The 22,950-nt window shown below is 46.2% G+C and overlaps 1 protein-coding gene across 1 annotated transcript in view; it reads left to right on the top strand.

The window, feature by feature from the left end:
• The window catches only part of LOC133451730 (NACHT, LRR and PYD domains-containing protein 3-like), a 66,718-nt gene that overhangs the window by 42,494 nt on the left and 1,274 nt on the right, over positions 1-22,950 (top strand). Inside the window, exons 12-21 of the mRNA XM_061730873.1 lie at positions 160-206; positions 309-850; positions 5,674-5,780; positions 5,866-6,006; positions 7,033-7,126; positions 9,569-9,734; positions 15,627-15,891; positions 20,263-20,436; positions 20,649-20,819; positions 22,903-22,949. Coding sequence (XP_061586857.1) covers positions 160-206; positions 309-850; positions 5,674-5,780; positions 5,866-6,006; positions 7,033-7,126; positions 9,569-9,734; positions 15,627-15,891; positions 20,263-20,436; positions 20,649-20,819; positions 22,903-22,949 — 1,754 coding nt within the window. The remainder of the gene's footprint in view (positions 1-159; positions 207-308; positions 851-5,673; positions 5,781-5,865; positions 6,007-7,032; positions 7,127-9,568; positions 9,735-15,626; positions 15,892-20,262; positions 20,437-20,648; positions 20,820-22,902; position 22,950) is intronic.

Below are 22,950 nucleotides of genomic sequence, written 5' to 3' on the forward strand. Positions count from 1 at the left end.
GGGTGGCTATATGGTGGTAGGTATGGTGGCACAGGTGTGGGGGCCTCATCCCCCCCTCCTCCTGTCAGGGGTGGGATGTTATTTAGAGACCCTGGTCCTCTAAATAACATCCCACCCCTGAGAGAGACTGAGCTGGTCTGACCCTCCTCCTCCTTCCAGGGTGGAGCCTGCTGGACAACGATGGTTGACACCAGGTCTGAGGAAGTGTAAGTGTTTTTTATTCAACCATCTTCACTCGTTCATGAGTCCATCAGTGATCAATAACTGATCAATAATAACTGCAGCTGCTTGTTTGTTCTCTCCATCAGATTCCTGTCAACTCACCGTCGACACAAACACAGTCCACAAACGCATCAAACTGTCTGACAACAACAGGAAGATGATGTTGGTGGAGGAGGATCAGTCATATCCTGATCATCCAGACAGGTTTTATGGTAAACCACAGCTGCTGTGTAGAGAAGTTCTGACGGGTCGCTGTTACTGGGAGGTCCAGTGGAGAGGACATGTTTCTGTATCAGTGACTTACAGAAAAACCAGCAGGAAAGGAAACTCTGATGACTGTGAGTTTGGATGGAACAATCATTCCTGGAGTCTGGATTGTTTTCCAGGTGGTGAGTACCGTGTCCTTCACTATAACGGAGAAACATCCACCTCCTCATCTCCATCTCCAGCCTCTGACAGACTAGCAGTGTACGTGGACGTTCCTGCTGGAACTCTGTCCTTCTATGAAGTCGTCTCTGACAGACTGATCCACATCCACACCTTCAACACCACCTTCACTGAACCAATCTATGCTGGATTTGGACTCTTGTCCAGGTTCAGTTCTGGTTCCTCAGTGTCTCTGTGTCCAGTTTAGACTCAAGAGTCTCCTGTCAGAGAAACTGTCTCTGCTGGATCCTGGACTTGGACTCTGGTTCTGGTTCCTCAGTGTCTCCATGATGATGATGATGATGATGATGGTGATGATGATGATGATGATGATGATGATGATGATGATGATGATGATGATGATGATGATGATGATGATGATGAAGAAGGAGATGATCACTGTTTATCTTTAGTTTTTTGATTTATTGTATTTTTATTTGATCTTTTTCCACATTTAAACATTAAATAATTTACTAGATTGTTGATGTTTGATCATAAATTTGATTTTTATCTCATTATTCTTGTTTTATTCTTGATTCTGTCTCTAAATGTTTTCATGTTTGACTTCACGTTTAGATTCTTAAAGTCTTGTTTCTTCCCTAAAAGAAAGTTTGAGCTTCAAATCTAAACACTTCCATTTTACATTCAACTTTTCCAGTTTGTATAATATTTGATTGATTTATCTGATTTTTTTAATTTGATTCCTTCAGTTTTCAAAGTAGTTGATTTAAAAATGAAGTGAGAAGATGGAAATATTCATGTAACATCCAACATGTAAAAACATCAGCAGCATGTGTAAAAGTACTTTTCAAGTACTTTTGAAATAAACCGAAGATGAAGTGGTGACTCCTCTTCCTCTCTGACCTCCAACTCCATCGGTGTTAGAAACAGAGTGCAATAATTTATGTGTCCACTAGAGGGCAAATAAGTAATTTTAATGCAGTAATTTATGTGTCCACTAGAGGGCAAATAAATGCATTTAAATGCAGTAATTTATATGTCCACTAGAGGGCAAATAAATGTATTTAAGTGCAGTGACTTTTATGTCCACTAGAGGGCAAATAAATACATTTAAATGCAGTCATTTATGTGTCCCTTAGAGGGCTAATAAATTCATTTAAATTCAGTAATTTATGTGTCCACTAGAGGGCAAAACAGTGCATTTAAGTGCAGTGACCTATTTGTCCACTAGAGGGCAAATAAATGCATTTAAATGCAGTAATTTATATGTCTACTAGAGGGCAAATAATTTCATTTCATTGCAGTAATTTATGTGTCCACTAGAGGGCAAATAAATGCATTTAAGTATAGAGACTTTTATGTCCACTAGAGGGCAAATAAGTAATTTTAATGCAGTAACCTTTATGTCCACTAGAGGGCAAATAAATGCTTTAAATGCAGTAAGTTATGTGTCCACTAGAGGGCAAATAAATGCATTTAAATGCAGTAATTTATATGTCCACTAGAAGGCAAATAAATGCATTTAAATGCAATAATTTATGTGTCCACTAGAGCCGTGATTCCCAACCCCCGGTCCCCGGACCGGTACCGGTCCGTAGAGCCGTTACTACCGGGCCGTGGAATGGCTTGTGTTCCGATCATAATTAGGGCTGCAACGATTCGTTGACGTTGTCGACAAAAAAGCGAAAATAAAAATTGTCGGCAATTGTCACCAGACGTTTTTTTCCCAATGGAGTGAGGCATCTCACTTCACTTTAACTCATACAATCTCTGCCGACAGCAGCGCTGCAGGACAGGGTCTCAGCGCAGCTTTTTTTTTTTTTACGTCTCAGCTCAGCTGCGGGTAACAAAACTTGGCACTGGCGGTTCTAGGATTTTTCTGAAACAGGGGCCATTATGGGGCCAAATGTAACCTTCAGGGGCCAACAGTATTAAGCCCCTTTCAGGAGGGCGCAAAGCGGCGACCGCTGCCGGCTTTCCCATTCATCGTGTATGTGCTACCGCAGCGCAAGAGTGGGCCGCTCTGCTGGCGAGCTTGGCGGCGCGCGAGAGGCCACCTGCCACGGGCGTTTCACCTGCCTGCGCCTGAATTGAACATGTTTTAATTTCATCGCGCTGTGAGGGCATCTCGGTGCGACCAGTAGGAGAGAAGATGGTTGTCATCCTGCTGAGGACCCACTCCCCAACAGGCTGTCAAACTGCTCCCTGTTCAATCTGAAGTAGACCTGGTCATCATGGAGCTGTAGCTCCAACGAGCCTGGATTCCCCCAAATCCTGTCTTCATGAGGATTTCATGGAGGGTCCATGAAATCCTCATGAGAAGACAGGATTTGGGGGAATCCTTGCTGCTGCAGCTCGTCTCCTCCTCAGAAGAACTAAAGCCAGGGCTTTTCTTTGAAGCAGGGACAGATACATTTTGCAAATTGAGCTGTAGCTATACTGTATGTCCAAACCAGTGGGAAAAGGGCGCCAGATCGCCTAGCAACAAACAGTACTTGAGTTGAGGGGGGATGAGGGGGGTGGCATCCCCCCTGAAATAAAAACGGTCCAAATCATCCCCCCTGAAATAAAAACGGTCCAAATCATCCCCCCTGAAATAAAAACGGTCCAAATCATCCCCCCTGAAATAAAAACGGTCCAAATCACCCCCCCTGAAATAAAAACGGTCCAAATCACCCCCCCTGAAATAAAAACAGTCCAAATCATCCCCCCTGAAATAAAAACGGTCCAAATCATCCCCCCTGAAATAAAAACGGTCCAAATCATCCCCCCTGAAATAAAAACGGTCAAAATCATCCCCCCTGAAATAAAAACGGTCAAAATCATCCCCCCTGTAAAACTGCCATCCCTCCTTTCCATCTCTTATGTAATTTCATCAATGAATGTGGTTTTACTGCTATTTCAACATTTAGACTCATCACCAGAAAAATAACACCAGAAAAATAACTTATTTGACAATTTTCACCTGTTTCAAGTACATTTTCACTTGAAATAAGTAGAAAAATCTGCTAGTGGGACAAGATTTATCTTCTCATTACAAGCAAAAAAATCTTGTCCCACTGGCAGATTTTCCTACTTATTTCAAGTGAAAATTTACTTGAAACAGGTGAAAATTGTTGTTTTTTATTTACTTTTTGTATGAACAGCAGCAAAGTTGAATAAAATATTTATTTTTCATTGAAGTAGCCATCTTTCTCGTGTTTATTATCATTTGCCACATAATTAAAGCAACCTCATACTAAATTTAAGAAAACAATTTTTGCATTTTTTTGTCATATAATTAGGTTAGGTTCAGTCAGCTGCAGAGATGAGCGGACCTCAGCAAACCTCCATGAGCCGTTTCTTTACTGGTTGTTCGAGTAAAAGAAATAGTGATGAACAAGTGGAAAATCCTACCAAAAAGAAAAGCAAAAGCTTTAATCGCAAGTACGACATTATGTATATAAAATACGGATTTGTTGCAACGGGCGATTTGGAGACGCCAAACACACTTTTATGTGGAGAAACGCTCGCCAACGAAGCAATGAACCCATCCAAGCTCCAAAGACACTTAAATACAAAACATCCTTCTCTCAAAGACAAACCAGTGGATTTTTTCGAAAGGAAAAAACGTGAGTTAGATTTGCAGAAACAAGTTTTAAAGGCCACAACATCAGCTAACGTCGCTGATGATAGCCTGCATTTTAAAATGCATTGTTTTTTTCTGAAATGTTTATTAAAATTGACATAAATTGTCAACCGGTCCCTGAGCTTTTTGTTTATACTTCTGCTGGTCCTTGGCACAAAAAAGGTTGGGAACCCCTGCACTAGAGGGCAAATAAGTAATTTTAATGCAGTAACTTTTATGTCCACTAGAAGGCAAATAAATGCATTTAAATGCAATAATTTTCTTGTCCACTAGAGGGCAAATAAATGTATTTAAATGCAGTAATTTATGTGTCCACTAGAGGGCAAATAAGTAATTTTAATGCAGTAATTTATATGTCCACTAGAGGGCAAATAAATGCATTTAAATGCAGTAATTTATGTGTCCACTAGAGGGCAAATAAGTAAATTTAATGCAGTAACTTTTAAGTCCACTAGAGGGCAAATGAATGCATTTAAATGCAGTAATTTCTATGTCCACTGGAGGGAAAATAAATGCATTTAAATGCAGTAATGTATGTGTCCACTAGAGGGCAAATAAATGCATTTAAATGCAGTAATGTATTTGTCCACTAGAGGGCAAATAAATGCATTTAAATGCAGTAATTTATTTGCCCACTAGATGGTGAATAAATGCATTTAAATGCAATAACTTTTATGTCCACTAGAGGGCAAATAAATGCATTTAAATACAGTGATTTATGTGTCCACTAGAGGGCAAATAAATGTATTTAAATGCAGTAAATTATATGTCCACTAGATGGCAGATAAATGCATTTAAATGCAGTAACTATTATGTCCACTAGAGGGCAAATAAATGTATTTAAATGCAGTAATTTATGTGTCCACTAGAGGGCAAATAAATGCATTTAAATGAAGTAATTTATATGTCCACTAGAGGGCAAATAAATGTATTTAAATGCAGTAATTTATGTGTCCACTAGAGGGCAAATAAATGCATTTAAATGAAGTAATTTATATGTCCACTAGAGGGCAAATAAATGAATTTAAATGCAGTAATTTATACATCCAAAAATGTAAAAAAAATGTAAAATAGAGTGAATGTAGTGGTATAAATATAAAGCGTTGACAGTGAATATAAACAATGAAAACTATGTAACAGGAGTATAGAGTAGTGTGGGGGGGGGGGGGGGGGGGGGTTGGATGTGGGGGATGGTGTTTAGCAGCTGGAGTTGTAAAGCAGAGTAGCTTTTGGGTCAAAGGTGTCTCTCCTCCTCTCAGTCCTGCAGGCGATGCAGTGGAGGCGCCGCCTGGAGGGGAGCCACTGGAATGCGGTGAAGTATGTGGGAAGGGTCATTAATGATTTTAGCTGCCTGGCTGAGGGCCTGCTGGTTGAAAACCTGTGACAGAGTTCTCACCGGCAGGCCGATGATTTTTGAGCACAATGATGCTTTTTAGTCTGTTCCTGTTCTGGTGTTGAGGGAGTGGAACCAGCAGGTCATAAAGAAGCTGAGGGAGTGGAACCAGCAGGTCATGGAGAAGGTCATGATGCTTTCCAGGAAGGCGTAGTAGAAAGTCATCATGATGTGAGTGCTGACTCTAAAGGAGTTGAGTTTCCTGAGGAGGTACAGCCGTTGTTGACACTTTCAGGAGGTTGTCAAAGATGGTGCCCAGGTATTTGTACTCGACGACTGTCTCCACTGGCTTCCCGTGGATGGTCGTGGTGACTGCAGCAGCCAGATCCCTCTGTCTGCTGGAGAAGGTCACCACCATCTCTTTGGTCTTGCTGGGGTTTAGTTCCAGTTTGGAGCTGTCACACCACTCCACGAACTCCTGCAGAACGGGTCCGTGATGTTGTGAGGGGCCTGACAGCAGCGACAGGAGAACTGTGTCATCAGCGTACTTGACCAGATGGCGGTTAGGCTGTGTGGCTCTGCAGTCATCGGTGTAGAGGATGAAGAGCAGGGGGGAGAGCACACAGCCCTGGGGGGAGCCAGTGGAGGTGGAGCAGAGGTCAGAGAGAGAGTTGTTGACCCGAACCCTCTGAGTCCTGTTGGTCAGAAAGTCCAGGATCCACAGGATTAACTGGTCATCCAGGTGAAAGTGGGAGGAGAGTTTAGTGGCCAGGATGAGAGGCTGCAGGGTGTTGAATGCTGAGGCTGCAGGGTGTTGAATGCTGATGAGAGTTTAGTGGCCAGGATGTGGGGCTGCAGGGTGTTCAATGCTGAGGAGAAGTCAGCAAACAGAAGTCTGGCGGATGAGTCAGGGAGCTCCAGGTGTTTGTGGATGGACTCCATGATGAAGATTTTTGCATCATCCACGCTTCTGCCTGCGCAATATGCAAACTGGAGTGGGTCCATTAGGGTGTCAGTTGCTCTGATGATGTGATGTTTGATGATCTTCTCCATGGCCTTCATCACCAAGGAGGTGAGGGCCACGGGACGGAGATAATTCAGAGTCTTAGGTTTATTTTTTTGGGGGATAGGGATGACTGTGGAGTGCTTCCACAGCTGTGGAACGGTGTGACTGTCGAGGGAGTATTGAAACAGAGTGGGGAACACACTACCTAGTTGCCCTGCACAGTGTCTCTGGAGTCGGCCGCTGATGTTGTCGGGACCGGGTGAGCTCCTCTCTCTGGTCCTCCTGAGGAAATTCACCACGTCCTCAGTCCTGAAGGTTCTCTGGTCCTCCTGAGGGCACTCACCACGTCCTCAGTCCTGAAGGTTCTCTGGTCCTCCTGAGGGCACTCACCACGCCCTCATTCCTGAAGGTTCTCTGGTCCTCCTGAGGGCACTCACCACGCCCTCATTCCTGAAGGTTCTCTGGTCCTCCTGAGGGCACTCACCACGTCCACAGTCCTGAAGGTTCTCTGGTCCTCCTGAGGGCACTCACCACGTCCACAGTCCTGAAGGTGAGTGCAGAGCTGCCAGGTTTGAGTGAGGATCTGGACTCCTCCAGCTGGGTGGAGTGGTCCGACTCAAACCTGGAGTAGAAGGTGTTGAGGTCGTCGGGGAGGGAGGAAGGGGTGCTGCACTCCACCTGGATGGTTCTGCGGGAGGTGGAAGCAGTGTTCACAGAGGCCATGGTTTTGAGGCCCTGCCAGGCTGAGCGGAGGTACCCTGTGATGAATTTTCACTCCACTTTGTTTTTATTCTCCAGTTTGGCAGTTTTAATGGCCCTCTTCACCTCTCTGTTGACCTCCTTTTTTTCCAGTTCAGAGCCGGTAAAGAAAATCCTTTTCTTTTTGTTGAGGATTTCCTTGAGCTCCTTGGTGATCCAGTGTTTATTGTTGGGGTAGATTGTGACTGTTTTTGATGGAATAATAGTGTCCGTACAGAAGGAGATGTAAGATGACACTGTGTCGACTTGTTCATCGATGTCATCGGAGGGAGAAAGGAGGCTGTCCCAGTCAGTGGCTTCGAAACATCCTTGAAGGGTGAGGATACTTTCCACTGTCCACTGCTTGATGTTTTTGGTGGCCTTCTTAATCTTCCTGATTACTGGAGTGTAGCAGGGACCAGCAGGATGGTGTGGTGACTGGAGTGTAGCAGGGGCCAGCAGGATGGTGTGGTGACTGGAGTGTAGCAGGGGCCAGCAGGATGGTGTGGTGACTGGAGTGTAGCAGGGACTAGCAGGATGGTGTGGTGACTGGAGTGTAGCAGGGGCCAGCAGGATGGTGTGGTGACTGGAGTGTAGCAGGGGCCAGCAGGATGGTGTGGTGACTGGAGTGTAGCAGGGGCCAGCAGGATGGTGTGGTGACTGGAGTGTAGCTGGGGCCAGCAGGATGGTGTGGTGACTGGAGTGTAGCTGGGGCCAGCAGGATGGTGTGGTGACTGGAGTGTAGCAGGGACTAGCAGGATGGTGTGGTGACTGGAGTGTAGCAGGGACTAGCAGGATGGTGTGGTGACTGGAGTGTAGCTGGGGCCAGCAGGATGGAGTGGTGACTGGAGTGTAGCAGGGGCCAGCAGGATGGAGTGGTGGTCTGCTGATGACTGGAGTGTAAGCAGGGGCCAGCAGGATGGTGTGGTGACTGGAGTGTAGCAGGGACTAGCAGGATGGTGTGGTGACTGGAGTGTAGCAGGGACTAGCAGGATGGTGTGGTGACTGGAGTGTAGCTGGGGCCAGCAGGATGGAGTGGTGACTGGAGTGTAGCAGGGGCCAGCAGGATGGAGTGGTGGTCTGCTGATGACTGGAGTGTAAGCAGGGGCCAGCAGGATGGTGTGGTGACTGGAGTGTAGCAGGGACTAGCAGGATGGTGTGGTGACTGGAGTGTAGCAGGGACTAGCAGGATGGTGTGGTGACTGGAGTGTAGCAGGGGCCAGCAGGATGGTGTGGTGACTGGAGTGTAGCAGGGACTAGCAGGATGGTGTGGTGACTGGAGTGTAGCAGGGACTAGCAGGATGGTGTGGTGACTGGAGTGTAGCAGGGGCCAGCAGGATGGTGTGGTGACTGGAGTGTAGCAGGGACTAGCAGGATGGTGTGGTGACTGGAGTGTAGCAGGGGCCAGCAGGATGGTGTGGTGACTGGAGTGTAGCAGGGGCCCGCAGGATGGTGTGGTGACTGGAGTGTAGCAGGGGCCAGCAGGATGGTGTGGTGACTGGAGTGTAGCAGGGACTAGCAGGATGGTGTGGTGACTGGAGTGTAGCAGGGACTAGCAGGATGGTGTGGTGACTGGAGTGTAGCAGGGGCCCGCAGGATGGTGTGGTGACTGGAGTGTAAGCAGGGTTTTGAATGCATCTGGTACAGTACCATAACATTTATCCAGAGTCTTCCCCTGTCAGCTGATTCCAGACTCTGATGTCAGCTGTGCCGGCTCTCCTACGATGTCGCTGGTCTCTCAGACAGTCTTTGATGATTGCTGTCATCTACTTGTGTAACTGCCCTGACGCAAGTGTCCCCTCCAAACTGAGGGATCACACGCCAGAGTTTCCAGCTGAGTGAGTTCCCCCCCTCCCTCTTCCACTATGTTACAGTCCAGGTGGAGCATTGACTATTACACACACACACACACACACACACACACACACACACACACACACACACACACACACACACACACACACACACACACACACACACACACATACACACACACATCCCAGGCCACTCCACACCCCAGGCCACTCCCTTAGCACGTCTGTGGTTGGAGGTTATAAATAGACCACAAGTCTTCATGTTACTGACATTCATTAGCGGCAGAAATAAATACATTAAGGTCAATTCACCAATTAATGTCTCGGTCACTGTTTTTCCTCGTCAGACCTGTCAACCCTGTTTGTGTCGCAGATACTTTAGTCAAGTTTCCTTTCACTTTCTCGTGGACGGGTTTCTGGGTGTGGAACTCCGTGTGAAGGTGATCGGAGCAGTTTTTAAGCTGCCAGCAGCCCCATTTCAGGGCAAAAGCACCGCAGATGATTCACGTTTAACGGACTTACAGCTGGAACTGAAGGACGAAGGAGCCGACGGTTCGACACGTCCAGATGTTGGAGCTGAGTCGGTGAATGAGAGCAGCAGTTCAGGTAGATGACGGTCAGCAGGACCAGAGCTGTTACTGGTGACTAAAGGCAGCTTTATACCTAGAAGGAGCTCAGTATCAGATCATTATTGTGTTTGTGGGGGAAGAAAGAGCTGCCGGCCCGATTAGATAGTAAATATGTGGAGACTAATAGTCCAAGTTCAGGTTCAGGCCTAAAAGGAGGAAGTGAACGTGATCAGAAACTCTGGTCTCCATCTAGTCCAATCACCGGATGTTCTGGCTCCATTTTATGGAGAATGGACCCAGTTAAACATTTAGACCAGAACCAGAACCAGACTGTAAATATGTTTCTTTCTGCTGTAAAGTTGGACAGTGTTGAGGAATTTACCAAACCATTTTAGAAGTCCACTTTGTGGTATATGAGTTTTATTCAGCCGGCGGTGAGCGGATCTACACAGACCAGAGTCTGGTTGATATGCCGACCCAGATTGATTTGGCCACAGGGTTTTTATAGAAAAGTTAAATCAACAAAGACAGGAATAAACAAGCCAAGTCAGAGGTGTGAACTTTCAGTTTTGGGACTACCCCTGAGTAGTCAGGAAGCCCATATATGGTCTTCGTCTCTGCAGGGGCTGGAAGTCAAATCCACTCCCCCGGTGCCATCTCAGCAGGGATGCAAGACGCTGGAACTTGTGTGAGACAATAAGTCACAGACGAAAATCACCCCATGGGGTGCTCTAGTGTTCCAAGTCTGTTTGAGGCAACTTCCAAGGTGTGATAGGAATTTGAAGCTACCTCAAAGATGTTGAGTCCAGTTCAAAGCCCCGCAGGGGGTAGGAGGTTGGAGCAATCCACAAGGCGTCGTTGTCCCTGCAGGGGCCACGTGCTGTTAGAATGCTTCATCAACAGACAGAGGTCAGCGGAAATTAACTTGCTGTTGCCGCCTCTAGTGGTCAGTCGAGGAACTGCAACCAGCCCTCTGGACTCTCCAGGGTCTAAGCTGTTTCAGTAATTCAGAGTCCATGAGGATCTTGTCCTGGAGACAGAAACTAAGAGCAAACGTGTGATTAAATGGAGTGTAAATGTGGGTTGAGGGCGTGAGCTAAGCAGCAGCTCCACGACTCCATCTAGTGGTCGGATAGTAGAAGTGCAGCAGCTTCCTCACTGCTGTCGGACATGAAGCTGAAGAGAAGATCAGTCAGAGCTGCTCGTTGTACATCTACCATGACATGTGTTTCCTCTGCAGATGAAGGTAGAAGGTGTGTGTGAGCTGAAGTGAATCCAGCAGCATGGATCAGTGTGAGGACAGAGAGGAGGGAGTCCTTCCCTCCAAAACCTCCCCGAGGGGAAAACCTGGGAGAGAAGAAGAGAGGTGAGGTGATCTAACTGTCCATGACTCTTCTGCACGTCAGAGTTCAGCCCTCACGTCACCAAACACCTTTATTACAGGAGACCTGGACCTGGACCTGGACCTGGACCTGGACCTGGACCTGGACCTGGACCTGAACCTGAACCTGGTCCCAGCTGTGTGTCCTTGAAGAGTGATGCATCAAAGGATTTACCTATCCTTTTTAAAGAAGCTCCTGGTTTTCCTTCAGAGAGGTGAGTTATTTGCAAATGTTGTTTCTGAAAAACGTAACAGAGACTGAAATGTTTTTATCGTAACATGAATATTTTAGTTTTAAAATATGTGTCTTGATAATTTTCAGTTCAGTTTTTTCTATAAAGCATCAATTACAATACAAGTTGTGTCTAGGATCGTTCCAGAGACCAGAACATGAGCTCACATCACCAAACACCTTTATTACAGGAGACGACCTGGACCTGAACCTGGACCTGGACCTGGATCTGAACCTGGATCTAGTCCCAGCTGTGTGTCCTTGAAGAGTGATGCATCAAAGGATTTACCTATTGTTTTTAAAGAAGCTCCTGGTTTTCCTTCAGAGAGGTGAGTTGTTTATAAACGTTGTTTCTGAAAAACGTAACTGAGACTGAAACGTTTTCATGGTAATATGTTAAAAGTGAACATTTCTCTGTTTTGCTGCCGTTGTTAGACGGTTGTTGATGTTTCCAGAAACACAGCAGACTATAAAGGGGGTGTTGGAGTCTCTTCTGAGTGACGGTAGTTCAGCCGTTTGTCCAGCAGGGGGCATCTTTCTGCTGAGGTTGCAACATCATTTAAGGAGGAAGTTCTCCTCAGGTGGACGGTGTAGCTGGATGCAGGAGGACAGATGGTTCCCGGAACCATGTGAACATGGATCTGTTGAGAAGCTGGTCTTTGTGGACACTTGCTGGACCTTCTTGTACCACCAGATTGAGAGCTGGTACTGGGAGAAAGACGTGGACGTCCTCAGTCTCAGGAGGACCAGATAACCTTTAACATGACAGGAAGTCCTCTGGTGGACTGTCCTCATCCAAACATGACTCCATGGACCTTCAGACTTCATGTGACCTGGTTCTTCATGATTCTTCCACAGAGTGGACCAGCAGATCCCAGAGTCCCCCAGTGGTCCGTCTGTCCAGCAGCATCAGACCCAGCGGGACTCCGTCTTTCAGGTATGTACATTAAATCCAATTTTAAATTTAAAATTTTATTTATATAGCGTCTAATACAACAGATGTTGTCTCTAGACGCTTTCCAGAGATCCAGAACATGAACATAGACATAAATATAATTATAAATATAAATATAATACCCCGATAAACAAGGGCAGGTAAACACTCCCCTAGTGGGAGAAAAACCTTAAGCCAAACAGTGGCAAGAAAAACTCCCCTTTAGGAGGGAAGAAATCTGGACCAGGACCAGGCTCATTTTCCCTGCCATTGTTTATGTAATAATTGCTCAGGGGTTCATGTTCTGGGTCTCTGGAAAGGGTCTCTGGGCAACATAGCAACTTGAAAACAGGATTTGTGCTTTAGTCTTAAAGCAACAAAATGTATGTTATACTAAAATTTCCCATTGCACTGGTCTCTGGAGACCAGTGGACTGTCAGTCTGTCCAACATGGACCTGATGTTTGTCTCCATGCTGGTCTCTGGAGACCAGTGGACTGTCAGTCTGTCCAACATGGACCTGATGTTTGTCTCCATGCTGGTCTCTGGAGACCAGTGGACTGTCAGTCTGTCCAACATGGACCTGATGTTTGTCTCCATGCTGGTCTCTGGAGACCAGTGGACTGTCAGTCTGTCCATCATGGTCCTGATGTTTGTCTCCATGGTTTCAGTCTGATTGTGTCCTTCATGTGGTCTTCTGTTCCAGCTGCTGGAGAACGACATCGTCATGTTTGTGAAGGACGAGCTGAAGAAGATCCAGAAGGTTCTGAGTCCAGATTACCCAGAATCCTCAGAGAGTCTGGAGGAGGATGAAGATGAAGAGCAGAAGAGCATCAGAGAGACACTCGTGAAGATCACGGTGAAGTTCTTGAGGAGGAGGAAGCAGGAGGAGCTGGCCGACCTCCTGCAGAGCAGTAAGACGTTTCTCTGAACATCTGAGCTGCTGGATAAACCACACCCAATGTCTCAGTAGAGGACCAACATTCACAGATCAGACACAACATTAAACCCACTGGAAGGTGGAGGAACTCAGCTCATCTTCTGTTAGGAACATCTCATTAATAGGGTCATTAATATCCCAGTAAATTAAAGTTTTATTCTAAAGAGTTGAACCGTGTGGATTAAATATTCAGTTCCAGCAAACACAAAACAAACACAACTGGTGTGTCTGAAGTGAATCGTAGAGGAAACACTGTTGTTGTTCCTCTGATTGATCGGAGGGTTTTTGGGAGGAAAACGCTTCAATACTCCTCATTGAACGGCTGATCAGTGAATGTTGAAATGTTGATTATTTAGAGGAAGTAGAACTTGTTTTGGGCTGGTTTTAATCACTAAGTGGTTTTCTTTATTTCATCTTTATTTAGAGACCATCGCTGTCGTTTGTCAATCCAAACTCAAAGTTCAGCTGCAGAAGAAGCACCAGCATGTGTTTGAGGGAATCACTAAAGCAGGAAACCCAACCCTTCTGGAGCAGATCTACACGGAGCTCTACATCACAGAGGGAGGGACCGGAGAGGTCAACAAAGAACATGAAGTCAGACAGATTGAAGCAGCTTCCAGGAAACCAGGCAGAGCAGAAACAGCCATCAGACAGGAAGACATCTTTAAACCCCCACCTGGAAGAGGAGGACCAGTCAGAACGGTGATGACGAAGGGAGTGGCCGGCATCGGGAAAACAGTCCTAACACAGAAGTTCAGTCTGGACTGGGCAGAAGGCAGAACCAACCAGGACATCCAGTTCCTGCTTCCATTCACCTTCAGACAGCTGAATGTGCTGAGAGAGGAGAAGTTCAGCTTGGTGGAACTAGTCCATGGATTCTTCATTGAAACCAAAGGAATCTGCAGCTTTGAAGAGTTACAGGTCGTGTTCATCTTTGATGGTCTGGATGAGAGTCGACTTCCTCTGGACTTCCACAACTCTACATTCCTCAGTGACCCCAGAAGGTCCACCTCATTGGACGTGCTGCTGACAAACTTCATCAGGGGGAACCTGCTTCCTTCTGCTCGTCTCTGGATCACCACCCGACCCGCAGCAGCCAATCAGATCCCCCCTGAGTGTGTCTCCATGGTGACGGAGGTCAGAGGGTTCACTGACCCACAGAAGGAGGAATACTTCAGGAAGAGGATCAGAGATGAGGAGCAGACCAGCAGGATCATCTCCCACATCATGTGCCACATCCCAGTCTTCTGCTGGATCACTGCTACGGTCCTGGAGAACGTCCTGGAGAACGTCCTGGAGAACGTCCTGGACACCAGAGAGGGAGGGGGGCTGCCCAAGACCCTGACTGAGATGTACATCCACTTCCTGGTGGTCCAGGCCAAACTGAAGAAGGTCAAGTATGACGGAGGAGCTGGAACGGATCCACACTGGAGTCCAGAGAGCAGGAAGATGGTGGAGTCTCTGGGAAAACTGGCTTTTGAGCAGCTGCAGAAAGGAAACCTGATCTTCTATGAACCAGACCTGAGAGAGTGTGGCATCGATGTTATAAAGGCTTCAGTGTACTCAGGAGTGTTCACCCAAATCTTTATAGAGGAGAGCGGCCTGTACGAGGACCAGGTCTTCTGCTTCATCCACCTGAGTGTCCAGGAGTTTCTGGCTGCTCTTCATGTCCATCAGACCTTCATCAGCTCTGGAGTCAACCTGCTGGAGGAACAGAGAAACACAGAGACTGACCTCTATCAGAGTGCTGTGGACAAGGCCTTACAGAGTCCCAACGGACACCTGGACTTGTTCCTGCGCTTCCTCCTGGGTCTTTCACTGGAGACCAATCAGAACCTCCTACGAGGTCTGTTGGAACCAAAACAAAGAAGTTCACAGAACAATCAGGAAACAGTTGAATACATCAAGAAGAGGATCAGTGAGGATCTGTCTGCAGAGAGAAGCATCAACCTGTTCCACTGTCTGAATGAACTGAACGATGGTTCTCTGGTGGAGGAGGTCCAAAGGTCCCTGAGGTCAGGACGTCTCTCCCCAGATATACTGTCTCCTGCTCATTGGTCGGCTCTGGTCTTCATCTTACTGTCATCAGAAGAAGATCTGGAGGTGTTTGACCTGAAGAAGTTCTCAGCTTCAGAGGAGGCTCTACGGAGGCTGCTGCCGGTGGTCAAAGCCTCCAAGAAAGTTCTGTAAGTACCAACAGACACATGTTGGACCTCTGGAGTGTAGGCTAGTTTCTGACTACGTCTGGTTTTACCTCCAGATTTAATGTTTTCTTCACTTGTTTGGGGTCTTTTTTTCAGCACAACCTCACATGAGTGAGTTTACGCTGGTTCTTTCATTTCCAGAGACTTTAATGACACATTGGACTTAAAATCACACACAAGCATGAACTCTGACCAGGAAACACTTTCATTTCTGTTTGTACTGGGTGGGGCAGGATGAGCTGAAGACCAGCAGAACAGTTGGAGACACAACTACATTTTCTTCCATCACAGTGAAATAACCTGGTTGTTGTTCTTTTCTTCCGTCTGCAGACTGAGTGTCTGTAACCTCTCAGGGAACATCTGTCCACTTCTGTCCTCAGTTCTCAGCTCTCAGTCCTCCAGTGTGACAGAACTGGACCTGAGCAACAACGACCTGCAGGATTCTGGACTGGAGCAGCTGTGTCCTGGACTGGAGAGTCCACACTGTCACCTGGAGTCTCTCAGGTCAGAATCCACCCAGTGTTCAACTGGTGACCGTTACAACTGTTTGTTTGGTTGTTTTATTAGATCCCCGTTAGCTGCTGACCTTTCACAGCAGTTTCTCTGGGGTCTCATCAGAATCATCACTTTAATTATAACCTTATTATTAATTTAAATACATAAACATACATGATCACAACTCAGAGACAACAGACAATAGGACACCTGCTCAAAGTAAAAAAAAAAAACATTATAATCAGCACAATGGCGTTATGACTCTACATTTCCTCTCTTGAAAGTCAGGATTTAAATTTTCTCATCACACTATCAAACAAGATATTAAGAAAAATCAAATGAATAGCTCAATTTAAAAAGATTTTTTTTTTCCATTTTTCAACAACACAACAACTTTCTGGACAGTGTGAGATAGAACAAACAATCATGTGCTGTTCACATTTTAACACTCCCATCAGCAAAACTACACACACAAACACAAAAGAAATAGAGGAAAAGGAAACAGTGTCAACACAATAAACAGATTAATAGCTCAATTCTTAACAGTCCATTTTATTCTCCTGAGTAAACAAAAATAACTTGAGCTTCTTTTTAAAGCGTATCGTATTATCTAAAGTAAAAAGGTCTGGTATTTCCCTCCACACCACCATCGCTCTGTGATTCATTGTCTTCTGTTTTAAGTTACTTCTCCATGGAGGCAACAGAAACTGACCTGCTGATGTTCGCCTCGACAAATGACTGTCTGTCTATGAAAAGAATGTTAATCTTCTGTAGAGTGTTTCTGGTGTTTTGTCTGGTGCAGGGATGCTTAAAAATATATAGCCTTAAAGCAGCACAACGTAACTTTCAGCTTTTGTTGAGTTTGGCGGCTCCTTTGGACAAAAGCGGTAGTGCTTTACCAGTAGTGTGGAAGTTCCTACCATCCACCTCAAAGTTACATAGTGCTGGTGAAGGCGATACAGACCCCTCAGACCATGACAGAGGTTCATTAAACCTGTTGGAAGTTGATGTTCCATCACAATGATGATGATGAAATATTAGATTAAGGTGGAAATGTTACATAGTGCTGCTTTAAGTCAAGTTGAAAACCTTTTATTGACTTATTCAATTCAATTCAATTCAATTCAATTTTATTTATATAGCGTCTAATACAACAGAGTTGTCTCTAGACGCTTTACAGAGACCCATACCCAGAACATGACCCCCGAGCAGATATTACATAAACAATGGCAGGTAAAAAACTCCCCTAGTGGGAGAAAAACCTTAAGCCAAACAGTGGCAAGGAAAAACTCCCCTTTAGGAGGGAAGAAACCTTGAGCAGGACCAGGCTCATCAGGGGGGACCCTCCTGCCGAGGGCCAGACTGGTGGGTCAGGGACGGCAACAGCACAGCAGGCAGGTGGAAGCAGCAACGGGATGACCGGGGGTGGGGACCGCAGGCCAGCACACAGCTCCCGAAGCTCCGGCCCAATCAGCAAGTCCCAGGTTGGGGTGCAGGGTCAGGGAAAGACTTGTGCTCCGTAATGCAAGCTACAAGCCACCCACGACCACCTGCAGGTTCCGGTGTCCGGCAAAGGATGCTGCAACATGGACAAAAGAGAGAAAAGGGAGGAGAAGGGGGGGCCAGCACAAGAAACTACAGGAGCGACTCTGACACACTAAAGTTTACACTACCTAGAGATTTACCAACACCAGCTAGAGGTTTACTAAACACTAACTATAGGCTTTATTAAACAGAAAGGTTTTAAGTTTAGTTTTAAAGGTGGAGGTGGAGTCAGCCTCCTTAACCCAGATTGGAAGTTGGTTCCAAAGTAATGGTGCCTGATAGCAGAACGCCCGCCCTCCAAATCTACATTTAGATACTCTAGGAACTACGAGTAAACCTGCACTCTGAGAACGGAGAGCTCTGACAGGAACATAAGGCACTATCAGGTCTTGCAAATAATGCGGAGCTAAGCCGTTTTGGGCTTTATACGCAAGTAATAAAATTTTAAATTGGATTCTGAATTTTACGGGTAACCAATGGAGCGACGCTAACACTGGAGAGACGTGGTCTCTCCTGCTAATTCCTGTCAGTACTCGTGCTGCTGCATTTTGGATCAGCTGGAGCCTATTCAGCAAATTACTTGGACATCCTGCTAACAACACATTACAGTAATCTAGTCTAGAAGATACAAACGCATGAACTAGTTTTTCTGCATCACTCTGTGAGAGGATTTTCCTAATCTTTGCAATATTACGGAGATGGAAAAAGGCTATTTTACAAACCTGATTGACATATGGTTTAAACGACAAATCCTGATCGAAAATAACACCAAGATTTCTCACAGTTGCACTGGAAGCCATCGCAACACCATCTAATCCCTTCCTAAGATGCTCTGGACCAAGAATGATAACCTCTGTTTTATCTGAATTTAGAAGCAGGAAATTTCTGGACATCCAGTCCTTGATGTCCCTAAGACATGCCTGAAGTTTAACTAACGGTTCTGTTTCATCCGGCTTCATAGACAAATAGAGCTGCGTATCATCAGCATAACAATGAAAGTGTATGCCGTGATTCTGAATTATACTTCCCAACGGCTGCATGTATAAACTGAACAAGATTGGCCCTAGCACTGAACCCTGCGGAACACCATAACAGACCCTTGACTGTTCTGAAGAAACCTCATGTACATGAACAAACTGGAACCTGTCAGATAGATATGATTTAAACCAACATAGAGCTGTCCCTTTAATCCCAACAACATGCTCTAACCTGTGCAGTAAAATGCCATGATCTATAGTGTCAAAAGCAGCACTGAGGTCCAGTAGAACCAGTATGGACACTAATCCCTTATCTGAGGCCATAAGGAGGTCATTCGTGACTCGAACAAGTGCTGTCTCTGTGCTATGATGCATTCTGAACCCTGACTGAAAGACTTCAAACAGATCATTTCTATACAAATAGTCACATAACTGGCTTGAAACTGCCTTTTCCAGAATTTTAGACACAAATGGAAGGTTGGAAATTGGTCTATAATTAGCTAAGGTGTCCGGGTCAAGAGAAGGTTTTTTAAGTAAAGGTTTAATTACTGCGACTTTGAAAACCTGTGGTACATATCCTAAACTTAGGGATAAGTTAATTTGGTCCAGTATTGTCACACCAATAAGAGAAAAAACATGTTTGAATAGACGAGTCGGGATGGGGTCTAACATACATGTGGTTGACTTAGCTCTATTAACGAGTGAAGTCAGCTCAGGGAGGTCTATAGGATCAAAACAGTCTAGAGACAAGTCAGAGCCTAGGGAAGTCGCTAAAGCTGAAGAAACACCTACAACCGGCTGGTTGATTTCTTCTCTAATTCTCGCGATTTTACTGTTGAAGAAGCCCATAAAGTCCTCACTACTGAGAGCTGCAGGAATGCACGGCTCAACAGAGTTGTGACTCTTTGTCAGCCTGGCTACAGTGCTGAACAGAAAACGTGGGTTACTTTTGTTATCCTCTATCAGCGTTGAATAATAAGCTGTTCTGGCTTTGCGAATGGCTTTTTTATATACTATTAGAATATCTTTCCATTCACGATGAGAGTCTACAGACCTACAAGAGTACCACTTCCTTTCCATTTTACGCACGTTTTGTTTCAACATGCGGATATCTGAATTGTACCAGGGAGTTAAGCTCCTGTGGCTAGAAACCCTCCTTTTCAAAGGAGCAACTTCATCTAAAGCTGAATGCAACAAATCAGCAGTGTTACTAGCAAGGAAATCAACATCTGCAGAGGTAGAACCCAGGTCACTGGCCTCGACTACATCACTATTTCGCACTGTCGTAAGATAAGCAATGGCCTCCCTAAATTTAACAATAACTTCATCAGACAAACATCTGCTAAAATAATACCTCCTATTTTGCACTTCAACATCAACAAAATTAAATTCAAACGTTATTAAGTAATGGTCGGATAAAAGGGAGTTTACAGGTGACACCAACAGACCATCAGTTTCAACACCGTAGGTGAGAACGAGATCGAGAGTATGATTAAAACAGTGCGTCGGTTTATCCACTTTTTGTGAGATACCCATTGATTCTAGAAGAGAATCGAAGGCTAATTTAAGATTATCGCTTTCAACATCCATATGAATGTTAAAATCACCCACTATGATGAATTTATCTGTGCTGATCAATAATCCAGAAAGGAAATCTGAAAATTCAGACAAAAACTCCAGATACGCACCAGCAGGGGACTTATGTCTGTCTGTCTTTAATTACTGCTTTTAAATTATTAAATGTTCAAGTCATTTTTTAAATGTTTTTATTTTAAGCCCTTTGAGTTGTGTTGTACATGAAATGTTATACACAAACTTTCCTAAATGACCTCATGATCTCATTTAATCTCCTCTGCAGGTTGAGTCTCTGTAATCTCTCAGAGGACATCTGTCCACTTCTGTCCTCAGTTCTCAGCTCTCAGTCCTCCAGTCTGACAGAACTGGACCTGAGCAACAACGACCTGCAGGATTCTGGACTGGAGCAGCTGTGTCCTGGACTGGAGAGTCCACACTGTAAACTGGAGTCTCTCAGGTCAGCATTCATTCAAGTCTTCTCCAGGTCCAGTGAACATGCTGCTAAACGTGTCTGCAGCAAAACACTTGAGCAGAGGACATGCAGCAGACCTGTGTTGTGTGTCTGCAGCAGGACACTTGAGCAGAGAACATGCAGCATACCTGTGTTGTGTGTCTGCAGCAGGACACTTGAGCAGAGAACATGCATAGACCTGTGTTGTGTGTCTGCAGGCTGTCAGGCTGTCTGATCTCAGAGGAAGGAAGTTCTTCTCTGGTCTCAGCTCTGACCTCCAACCCCTCCCACCTGAGAGAGCTGGACCTGAGCTACAACCATCCAGGAGAGTCAGCAGGGAAGCTTCAGTCTAGACTGGAGGATCCCCGCTGGAGACTGGACACTCTCAGGTAGGACACTCTCAGGTAGGACACTCTCAGGTAAGACACTCTCAGGTAGGACACTCAGGTAGGACACTCTCAGGTAGGACACACTCAGGTAGGACACTCTCAGGTAGGACACTCTCAGGTAGGACACTCTCAGGTAGGACACTCTCAGGTAGGACACTCTCAGGTAGGACACACTCAGGTAGGACACTCTCAGGTAGGACACTCTCAGGTAGGACACTCTCAGGTAGGACACTCTCAGGTAGGACACTCTCAGGTAGGACACACTCAGGTAGGACACTCTCAGGTAGGACACACTCAGGTAGGACACTCTCAGGTAGGACACTCTCAGGTAGGACACACTCAGGTAGGACACACTCAGGTAGGACACTCTCAGGTAGGACTCACTCAGGTAGGACACTCTCAGGTAGGACTCTCTCAGGTAGGACACTCTCAGGTAGGACACTCAGGTAGGACACTCTCAGGTAGGACACACTCAGGTAGGACACTCTCAGGTAGGACTCACTCAGGTAGGACACTCTCAGGTAGGACACTCTCAGGTAGGACACACTCAGGTAGGACACTCTCAGGTAGGACACTCTCAGGTAGGACACTCAGGTAGGATACTCTCAGGTAGGACACACTCAGGTAGGACACACTCAGGTAGGACTCACTCAGGTAGGACACTCTCAGGTAGGACACTCTCAGGTAGGACACTCTCAGGTAGGACACACTCAGGTAGGACACTCAGGTAGGACACTCTCAGGTAGGACACACTCAGGTAGGACACTGTCAGGTAGGACACACTCAGGTAGGACACACTCAGGTAGGACTCACTCAGGTAGGACACTCTCAGGTAGGACACTCTCAGGTAGGACACTCTCAGGTAGGACACACTCAGGTAGGACACTCTCAGGTAGGACACTCTCAGGTAGGACACTCTCAGGTAGGACACTCTCAGGTAGGAAACACTCAGGTAGGACACTCTCAGGTAGGACACTCTCAGGTAGGAAACACTCAGGTAGGACACTCTCAGGTAGGACACTCTCAGGTAGGACACACTCAGGTAGGACACTCTCAGGTAGGACACACTCAGGTAGGACACTCTCAGGTAGGACACTCTCAGGTAGGAAACACTCAGGTAGGACACTCTCAGGTAGGATACTCTCAGGTAGGACACTCTCAGGTAGGACACTCAGGTAGGACACTCTCAGGTAGGACACTCTCAGGTAGGACACTCTCAGGTAGGACACTCTCAGGTAGGACACTCTCAGGTAGGAAACACTCAGGTAGGACACTCTCAGGTAGGATACTCTCAGGTAGGACACTCTCAGGTAGGACACTCTCAGGTAGGACACTCTCAGGTAGGACACTCTCAGGTAGGACACTCTCAGGTAGGACACTCTCAGGTAGGACACTCAGGTAGGATACTCTCAGGTAGGACACTCTCAGGTAGGACACTCAGGTAGGACACTCTCAGGTAGGATACTCTCAGGTAGGACACTCTCAGGTAGGACACACTCAGGTAGGACACTCAGGTAGGACACTCTCAGGTAGGACACACTCAGGTAGGACACTCTCAGGTAGGACACACTCAGGTAGGACACTCTCAGGTAGGACTCACTCAGGTAGGACACTCTCAGGTAGGATACTCTCAGGTAGGACACTCTCAGGTAGGACACTCTCAGGTAGGACACACTCAGGTAGGACACTCTCAGGTAGGACACTCTCAGGTAGGACACTCAGGTAGGATACTCTCAGGTAGGACACTCTCAGGTAGGACACTCTCAGGTAGGACACTCTCAGGTAGGACACTCAGGTAGGACACTCTCAGGTAGGACACACTCAGGTAGGACACTCTCAGGTAGGACACACTCAGGTAGGACACTCTCAGGTAGGACACTCTCAGGTAGGACACACTCAGGTAGGACACTCTCAGGTAGGACACACTCAGGTAGGACACTCTGCTGGGGGGTGGGGGGGTGGGGGGTGTAGTGGATACAGGAGTGTCCAACAGGTGATGGGGGGGGGGGTTGGGGGGGGGGCTCTGACATCTCTGCTTCCTCTGAGAGAGACTGAGCTGGTCTGACCCTCCTCCTCCTTCCAGGGTGGAGCCTGCTGGACAACGATGGTTGAAACCAGGTCTGAGGAAGTG

Source organism: Cololabis saira, chromosome 10 (genome assembly GCF_033807715.1).
Source record: "Cololabis saira isolate AMF1-May2022 chromosome 10, fColSai1.1, whole genome shotgun sequence".
NCBI lineage: Eukaryota > Metazoa > Chordata > Actinopteri > Beloniformes > Belonidae > Cololabis > Cololabis saira.